Raw genomic sequence first — 10766 nt, forward strand, 5'->3', positions numbered from 1 at the left:
ATATAAGCTCACGTCGTTTAAAACTCGATCAACCGAGGTTTTCTTATAGCTGTGAACTTAAAAATTATTGAATCTTCCTCGAATTTCAAGGCACATATTTTATTTTGTATTTACTTTCAGAAGAAGAAAAATGTGAGGAGGACGTTCCTCCCTCCCCTTCCCTCCCCCGAGGAACCACCACTGATATACAAGGTGATTCACGAGGATTTACCGCACTTACAGAGCTTATTTACGAAGACTTTCTGAGCAAAAAATGTCATATAAACTTGTGTCCTAATCTCAATATTTTCAGAACTACACTAATTTGAAGTTGTGACTAAAATACCTTTTGTCTTTAGTTTTAAAGGTAAAATAATATTACAAATAGAGACTTAACTATTCAGAAGTATCATTTCTTTATTTGGCTAGTGTTCTGAAGCTAAAAATGTATTGTTAATTGCTTTGTACAGATTTTGTTTTTCACTTTTTAACTAAAAATTACACCATTCTTACGCAATTATCACAAAAATTGTTACAAATCATACGACTTTACAGTTTAATTATGCATCATAATGTACACGGCGTGATTTGTAACAATTGTTGCGATAAATCGTAAGAAAAATGTAATTTTGGTCTTAAAAATAATAATGAAAAAATCTTTACGAAGCAACAATGGAATTCACAACACATTTTTAGCTTCAAAATACTAGCTAATTAAAAAAAATTATACTCCTGAATAGTTAAATTTTTATCTGTAGGCCTAATATTTTTTACCCTTAAAATTAAAGAATAATGGTATTTTACAAGCAACTTCAAATTAGTGTATAACTCTGAAAATACTGAGACTAGGACACATGTTTATGTATATGACATTTCTTGCTCTCGGAATGTCTTCGGAAATAAGCTTCGTAAGTGACTGTAAATCCTCGAGAATCATCCTATGTGTGTCTCTGTCTGTGTATGTATATAGTATAATAAATTAAATTTCCAAATATCAATAAATTAAAAAAAAAACAGCACATTTGACAACAGCCAAAATTAAACATTGGACTTGCATTAAATGCGACAAAATTTGCCAACTTTTACTACTTAATACCAAAGTAAACGTTTTACTATTGACAAGAAGAGTAAAAGAAAATCCATAAAACGATAATTAATATATTATGGTACCTATTTAAAGTAAGTGCTAATTGATTTCTAATTATGAGTATTATGATAAATTGACACGTTTTTACTGTTGCAGATATGACAACGCTGCAGATTGAGTCTGAGAACACACAGATGACCAATGACCTCTACCGCCTCTTGAAGAAGTACTCTGGTCTCAGGAACCTCATTCGAGAATTGAAGGTAATCTCTAAACGCCATTCTGGCTAAATATGAACCTACATTTCCACGATCCATATGATCATCATATGCAAGAGTTACACAGAAACACGAGCACAAAAGTAAATCTCAGCTACTGGCATAGGAGTATCACAGGTTATTTTGAAATCCTTCTTTAAGAACAACTTGATGAGAGGCTAGTTAATTAATTTAGGAACCATGTCAGTTTGGTAAGAACAGAGTGATTGTGGTATGACAAAATGAACTAACATGAACTGAAACATATAAGGCCAATTAAAGATGATTTTTAACACAGAATTATCATGAAAGAAATTTCTTGAGTAGATTTGTAATAGTACATTATGTAACGAGCCTATAATAATAATAATAATAATAATAATAATAATGTTTTATTTTCGCTGGCAGAGTTAAGGCCATAAGGCCTTCTCTTCCACTCAACCAGCCTTAATCAATATAATACATAAATTTAAATTACAAATATTTACACTACACTTAAAAGGTTCTCCAGCAATATTCTTCACTACACATTTATTTAAATTTAGATAAATCTATAAGGTAAAGTAGTAACTTAATTTATGAGCTAATTTAATTCAATGAATTATAATTAATTTAATATTTGAGATAGCTAGTAAAATGATGAAAATTAATTTAATATAAGCTTACTAGGACTATGTTACAGGGAGAATATATATATTTCTATTTCTATAATGAGAATATTAATGTAATTGTCATTAGAGGTTTTGTAAATCTATTTAGAAAAATTAATGATAATAATAATAATAATAATAATAATAATAATAATAATAATAATAATAATAAGAATGGACAGATGTTAGTTTCATTATAAGTAACATATATTAATCAGCAATTCATCTGTTAAGTAAGAATTTATGCAATTTTGACCTAAATGAAGTTATTGTCCAACAACCCATTATATCACTCGGAAGCGAGTTCCAATTTCTAGCAACTGAAAGTGTATAGGATGAAGAATATAAAGATGTCTTGTGGTAGGGTATAATGAGTAAATTGTTATGATGAGATCTTGTACTTAGCTGATGATATGCGGATAAATTTTGAAAACGAGAAGCCAAATAGATTGGGGTAGCGGTGCGCAGAATTTGAAATAAGAGAACAAGAGAATGCAGGGCTCGTCGATCGCTTAGCCTTAGCCAAGACAGAGTTTGGAAAGACGGGGAAACATGATCATACTTACGAATATTGCAAATAAAACGGACGCACGCATTATGCACACGTTGTAGCCTGTTGCTCAAATTTGCATTGAGGTTACTTAATATAATATCGCAGTAGTCGAAGTGTGGCATCACGAGTGTTTGTACAAGGATTAATTTTAATTTATTAGGAAGAAAGTGCTTCAGTCGCTTTAATGAGTGAATAATGGAAAATATTTTTTTGGAAGTGTGATTCACTTGTTCATTCCATTCCAGGTGACAATCCATATAAATACCACCAAGGTTCTTCACAGTCGTACTGTATGGAATAGTAGTATTATTTACAATTATCGGTGGCAAATTTTGCTTGTCACACTTCGATCTTTGATGTTCTATTAAGATTTCCTGCGATTTACTTGCATTTAAATTAAGTCCGTGCGTTTTCGACCATATGGATATAGAATTCAAGTCATCATTAACTTTAGTTATGGCGTCATTTATGTAGTTAGGTCGAGTATGCAGATAGATTTGTATGTCGTCAGCATAAATATGGTGTCGGCAGGATGTTAGATTAGAAGAAATATCATTAATATAAATAGAAAATAGTAAAGGTCCTAGGACAGAGCCTTGTGGTACGCCAGTCTTCGTGGCACGGTAGTAATTAAGACGCAAGTATGATTGTTTATGAAACGAGCGCAAGAGAGTTTCATAATTTTCATACGAGCGTCTTAATTACCATTATAGGCAAGTTTCATACGACTTTTTATGCTCGACCATATTTCTAACTTGAAAGTATTCAAAATTATGGTTATGTGCGAACTGACCTGAATTGTGAGATGTGCGCAGACGCGAAAGTATCGATTTTTTCCGAGGCCGAACTTCATTGACCTTGGCACAGAATAAGATGAACATTACTCTGGTATAACCTGAAAACTGATTTAGAATTGAAAAGCGAGATGACAAATTGAATTTATTTGAATATTATTTACAATTAACTCTAATTATTATAGTAACAGAACATAATCTTCTGCGACAGTATTGGATTTCCAGCCTCCGTGACTTTTCGCTAATTCTCTTTCGATTGCATATCCGAGAATAATCGATACTTGCGGTTTTAAACGGTACAAAGCTGAGTTGTCATTGGCTGAACACCTGTAAGCTGACTTGTCATTGGCTGAACACCTCTACTTTAATGAGTAGGTGTACTTTAATGACGTGCATTAAAGGACTGCTACCAGGTGTATAACTACTACATTTCGGCATGGTCGAGCATAAAAAAAAATATAAAACTTACCTACCTAAAGAAACTTTTACAAAATATATATAAAACCAAGTTTTAAATAAATTGTAAACAAATGTTAATAAACACAAATGTAGAAAACTTAATAAAATACAAAATTAAATCTTTCGATTAATAACAGGAGCTGTTAAAACTACATCAAAAACTGCTACCGGTATGTAAATTTAACAAATAATCCAAATAATACATTTTGAAATTGGAGAAGTCGCAATCACACAGATTGGGCTCCCAACTAAAGCTCTATATGCATTTCTGGATTCGCCCATACGTGCTACATGCCCTGCCCATCTCAAACATCTGGATTTAATATTCCGAATTATGTCAGGTGCAGTTCTGCATTGCATAACTTTCTCCATTCTCCTGTAACTTCATCTCCCTTAGCCCCAAATATTTTCCTAAGCACCTTATTCTCAAATACCCTTAACCTCTGTTCCTCTTTCAAAGTAAAAGTCCAAGTTTCACAACCATACAGAACAACCGGTAATATAACTGTTTTATAAATTCTAACTTTCAGTTTTTTGAGAGCAGACTAGATGACAAAAGCTTCTCAACCGAATAATAACACGCATTTCCCATATTTATTATTTCCTCCCAAGTGTCATTTATATTTGTTACTGTTTCTCCAACATTCTTTAATTTTTCCACCTCTCCAAGTGATTAACTTCCAATTTTTATATTTCTACTTCGTACAATATTCTGGTCACGAGACATAATCATATTCTTTGTCTTTTCGTAATTTATTCCAAACCTACCTCTTTACTTGCTTCCAGTAACATTCCCGTGTTTTCCCTAATCGTTTGTGGGTTTTGTCCTAACATATTCACGTCATCCGCATAGACAAGCAGCTGATGTAACCCGTTCAATTCCAAATCCTCTCCGTTATCCTGGACTTTCCTAATGGCATGTTCTAGAGAAAAGTTAAAAAGTAAAGGTGATAGTGCATCTCCTTGCTTACTACTACTGCTACCGCTACCGCTGCTGCCACTGCCACCACCACCACCTTTATTATTATTATTATTATTATTATTACGACTAAGTACTACTTTGTAAAGCTCCTGAGTTGCATGTCTTGACAAGGAAAGAAGCTATACGACTCTTAAAGTAGAGGAATAAAATTTATCTTCCGAGTATCCTCGTCCTATTATGTTGCCTTGTCCATAGCTCTGAGACACATCCACCCTTTGTGGACCGAATCGTGGCTTGGTTTCGCTTCTCTCCTTCCACTTAGCTGAAATTATGTTTACGTCTATTATTATTATTATTACTATTATTATTATTACCGGGTATTATTAACTTATTATTATTATTATTGTTATTATTGTTATTATTATTATTATTATTATTATTATTATTATTATTATTATTATTATTATTATTATTATTATTATTAGGGCTAGGATTTTGATGAAATCGCATTTTTTTTCTAGTAAGCCAGAAACATAGCCGCTGTAGTATTTATATGTTATGTGATAAACTGAGTGTTTTAAGACATGTTTGTTAGGGCACTTTTTTTTTTTTTGCATTTTTTGCCTGTTTCAACTCATAAGAGCATCTTTTGTGTTATTCGGACATTTTTTAGGCATTTTCATTTAATTTTGGACACAAATCTCCATTATTAATATAAAAATAATGTTTATTTCCTTTGATATTTTGTCCACATATTTTTTCCATTAATACCCTTTATTTTTTACTTAGTTATTTAACGACGCTGTACCAACTACGAGATTATTTAGCGTCGATGGAGTTGGTGATAGTGATATGATATTTGGCGAGATGAGGCCGAGGATTCGCCATAGATTACCTGACATTTGCCTTACGGTTGGCAGAAACCTCGGAAAAAAACTAACCAGATAATCAGCCCGAGCGGGACTCCAACCCGCGCCCGAGCGCAACTCCGAATCGGTAGGCAAGAGCCTTAACCGACCGAGCTACACCGGTGGCTAATAACCATTATTTTGTATAATATTTTAATCGTTTACCTACACAAATATTGTCCTTTTAACGTAGTACACCCCATGTAATGGATCAGTCCAAACATCCCTTCAATATAGACTCCTCTATGCCTGCTAGTTCCGGATAAGAGTGGCCTTGTGGTGGACTACATGGAAACTACATCAGGCAAAATAATTAATTAAAGTGTACCACTTAGAAAAAAATTATGTAAAATTAAATAAACTTAAATGTTGTTGTTGTTTTCCAATGCCAGGCGTTTGACAATAAAGTCATTTGACCTTTTTCAAAGATATTATCATGGCCAGCCAGTGAAGCACAGATTTTGAGATAAACTTAAATATTGATACTAGAATTTAATTTAATTTCTAGTCTAAATATTAAGTAGCACAAAACTCCTTTTCCCACTAAGCCAATTTTAGAATGTAAGATCAACTTATAGGGCATTTTTAAGGGCATTTTTGAAAGATTTTTAGGTCATAAATGCATTGTTTTTAGGACTTTATTTTATGATTTATAGGTCATCAAAATCCTAGCCCCAATTATTATTATTATTATCATTATCATTATTATTATTATTATTATTATTATTATTATTATTATTATTATTATTATTATTATTATTATTATTATTATTATTATTATTATTTAATGATTATTTAACATGTCAGATTTTCTCTGAAAACAAATGTTTATGACGATTAACAAACAATGTCACAGTCATTTTTAAGTGTTTGACACTATGTCTAAGCTTTACCTTACAGAAGTACCAGTACTTTAAGAAGTGTTAATATATTACAGAATTGCTTTTATATCTTAATGAACATCCTTATATCCATATTCAACAGTTCGAGAATTATGTATAATACAGTAATGACGAAACCTGTTGTTGATAATGGTGACTGTGTGATCAAGAATTCAAGTTCCCCAAAGTAGTTATTGCAGTTGTTTTTCTTGTTATTCTACATTTCTATTTACTGCTATACAAGAATAATGCTCAGGCCTACACTAGTTTGTCTCGAGTTGAAGTTAAAAAATTTGTTCATTTTTTTTCGATTCATCTTATAAGATTTCTTAATATACCATATCGATGGCTGAGAACCAGACTGTTCTAAGTCCAACTTTTTATAAGAAAGAAATCTGTGTTTCATTGTTTCCAGTTCTTATCTGCATATATGAATCGAATAAAATTGTAAATATTCCTCTCCATAAGTTTGCTATGAAGCTATTCCAAATTGTTTCATGAAGCTTTGAATGTCAGGACTTAAAATAGCTCTCCTGAAAAAAGAAATAGTAAAGTGGACCTAGAACAACCTGGTTCTGGGCCATCGATATCTCGAAACTTACACAATCTTTACAAGTGTTTAATAGAATATTTTTATTAACCACTCTGTGAACATTTTCTCAACAGTTATCCTATGATTCACTACTTTTTCTACAAAGCTAAAAGGGATATTAAGTTTAAAAGTTCTCTACACATAGCTCACAAGCAAACATTCTGATGGGGGCAGATAAAAAAGTTAAATTTCTTTCTTTCACAATGTTCATAATTTCAAAAGAAGTGCTTATACAAATTTTGGCCACTCGACCACAATTACGGGGGCCGTAAAAAAATAAGTTAGCCAGGGGCCGTTAACAGAAAAAAAACACAATTTAATTGGACAAATTTATTGGAACAGACACAGCAATTATTGAGCTATTTTTCAACATATTTTCCATCGGAACTGAGACATTTCTCATATCATGGGATCGACAGAGAGAGGTGCAGACGCAGTCAAACACTGGTTCCGATCTGAGGCGGCTGACTTCTACAACACAAAAATTGATCCTATGGTATGACAAATGTCTCAATTCCAGTGGGGGATATGTTGACAAATAACATAACAATTGCTGTATCTGTTTCAATAAATATTTCCATGCAATTGTGCTTTTTCTATAAACGGCCCCAGGGAAAATCACTTTCTGGATGGCCTCATAATTGCGGTGGAGTGGCCAAAACTTGTATAAGCACTTCTTTTGACATTATTAACATGGTGGAAGAAAAAAAAAAAATTTTTTATCTGCCCCCATAAGAACGTTTGCTTATCAGATGAAAAGAGCATTTAGCGCACAAAAGCTGAGAGGTCCTGGGTTCGATTCGAACAAATTTTTCGAATTTTATGTTAGTCTATATCCAACGACGATTTCCACAGTATTTATTATGTAGAATTAAGTGTTGCAAATCGTACTTTCTTTGTTTCAGACAGAGTATATGAATTCGAAGGTGTACCCTATCTTCCCTCGTTACACGATCCTCAAGGACATGATCAAGGACATCATGCACAACCCCGACTACATGGAGGTGTGTCACCAGGTGGACGTTTAGTCCTGCTAGAGGCTCGGTCACTTTAGGACGCAACAGTTAGACCCATCGACCCAAGACTTACCAGTCCCAGCCACGCAGTACAGTTGACAGAAGCGTCAAACTCACCAACTGCCCTATAGTTTATCATTCAATACAGTGAGTTCCTCTAAAAGTTGAACAGCTTTTCTTACTTACCAATGGTTCAGTAATCTTTTTTTTATTCTTTTGTTCTGGCTAGCCCAGGTGTGCAGCACGATTAAAGTATATCCTGGATCGGAGAAGTTTTTAATTGCATATTTGCACACATTTTTACAAATTGAGTGTTTATATGAGATTTTTAGGCTTTCGTGGTGACTGTGATCACAATTAGGCTTGCGTGGGTATTCAATATCCTGAAACTCGATATTTCTATGTTTTGGAACTACATATGGTACAGGTTCCTTCATCAGGGCGAAAGGTAAGTTCAGAGAGGTCGCCTATTCTGTTGGGCTCATTACGCTGGGCTCAGTCACCCGGATTAGCCAGCTGTAACAAGCCCAACAATCTGGTCTTACCTTTTGTCCCGATGATAGAATCTGTATGTAGTTCCGAAACATGTCAAATGCCAAATTCCAGGACACAGTGGAAGATCTAAAAGCCTAATTCTGAACTTAGTGTATATAAGAATGTTCGTCCCAATAACAATAATAAATGTGCTGCATATGGAATAATATGAATTAAATTTTTCCTAACTTTATTACCATCCCTTATACTTACAGTTTCTACTGTAAGTATCATTCAATTTTTTGCTAAAGTGACGTAGCTGTTGAGATCATAGATGGAAAAAATTCACTGTATCTATTTTGTATACCAGTAATTTATATTATACTGTGAATAATTATTTCAGAAGTTTAACATATTTTATGAATTTAAAAACACAATTTTCTTAAGAGAGTAATAATTATAGAACAAACAGTACGACAGCAGATGGAAATTAATGTACCAAATTACATTCGAAACTATTCTATGCACTTCTGTAAAACTTGCTTTCCAGTTGATACTTTTGGTACTATAAAATTCTTATTATGATGGCTATGGCATTGATCATAATATAAAAATGATCATAATGTTAACATCACCCACCTCTTACTAAATATCGTAAATTGTATCTTATATTCCTAACAATATATTGTGTCGTCCACTGCTATGGAGTAACGGTTAGCACGTCTAACTGTGAAACGAGCGGACCCATGTTCAAATCATGGTGGGAACAAGTTATCTGGTTGGGTTATTTCCCAGGTTTTATCTCAACCAATTGAAGCAGAATTGCTGGGTAACTTTCGATCTTGGACTTCTGATTCATTTCACCATCATTAATTCACATATCATCATCATCATCATCATCATCATCGTTATCATTATTATCATCATCATCATCATCATCCATCCCTAACATAAAGTTTTATAGTTGTGGTACCAGTACTTATAGTTTTTGGGGACTTGAAACATGTACAGAGCTACCATTCATGTTTCACCTTCCTGGCTTACTCAACAAAAATACTGATAATTTTTTTGTAAATACATTGGAAGTAGTTCCTTCCATATCATTTTCTATTTACCAACATATCATTATCTTATAAAACAGAAGCTGTTAACTTACTTCTTTTGTTAGAAGGGCACAAAATCGAGAAAGTGAGTAGGAAACAAAAATTAGTGAGTCATAGATTGAAACTGTTCATGTCTTAAAAATGCATATTGAAATTGATAACATCTATAGTTGAAATCTTTATTAAACAGAGATGAAATAGATAAACTGAGGAGCTCATTTTCAGAACGTTTCTTGTCCACCTGATAATGAAAATGAGCTTCCTGTGTCCATAGATCCTTCAAACATAGCCCCACATGTAACTGTCATGATCTAGCTTCAGAAATCTTGCGTTAAAAGCAACTATTGGAACCAAACTGACTCTTGTCCAAAGCAGAATTTGCGACAAAATATTAGTTCCAGCTTTGAAATCAAAAAGTCTCATGCTCCCATTTGAATTTAAATGTACCCAATCTCTTTGGTTTCATTGCCTCTTGCCTAGTTGGTAAAAAATTTTAGACCTAAAAAAAATGTTTCGTCATTTCCCACAAAGTTATGTGAATGGACAAGGGTTGTTTTGAAAATAAGCTCCTCAATTATCGGAATATGTTACAGGAAAACATAAAAAAATTATCATCCATTAAGGCAATTTTTCTCAAATTATTTTTAAAGATAACTGTCCTATTTTTATCTCATGAAAAATTTCAATAAAATGTTACAAAATTATTGAAATGTAGAACTTATAAAATTACAAACAGTTACTGCTGAAAAATATTCTATAAAAGAAAGAATCATATGAATCCTATAAAACATGTTCAGAAAATAATGTTTCCAGCACTATTTTCCAGTAATATTATACACCTTAATACCTAACATGAACAAATTCTGTTCTTCCTAACATATCATTTGACCTTGGTACGTAGAGAAGCTGTCCACATTATTTTCAAACAACTCACTGTATAATTGTCTAAATTATAATTATTTTATGAAAACAATTGGCTTTATTCTAAACGATTTAAAAAAATTCCCAATACTAACAATAATAATAATAAATGTTCCAGCAATATTCAGGCAACAAGGAACAATTTTTTAAATTGTACTAAAAATTCATAA

General features: G+C 32.7%; 1 protein-coding gene across 1 annotated transcript in view; it reads left to right on the plus strand.

Annotated features, from left to right (window-relative positions):
- LOC138704267 (uncharacterized) overlaps positions 1-8383 on the plus strand; it is a 132873-nt gene extending 124490 nt beyond the window's left edge. The window contains exons 5-6 of the mRNA XM_069832138.1: positions 1223-1329; positions 7988-8383. Of these exons, the coding sequence (XP_069688239.1) occupies positions 1223-1329; positions 7988-8110 (230 nt within the window). The 3' untranslated portion in view covers positions 8111-8383. The remainder of the gene's footprint in view (positions 1-1222; positions 1330-7987) is intronic.
- The last annotated feature ends 2383 nt before the right edge of the window (positions 8384-10766 follow it).

The sequence above is a fragment of the Periplaneta americana genome, chromosome 8, assembly GCF_040183065.1.
Source record: "Periplaneta americana isolate PAMFEO1 chromosome 8, P.americana_PAMFEO1_priV1, whole genome shotgun sequence".
NCBI classification, from domain to species: domain Eukaryota; kingdom Metazoa; phylum Arthropoda; class Insecta; order Blattodea; family Blattidae; genus Periplaneta; species Periplaneta americana.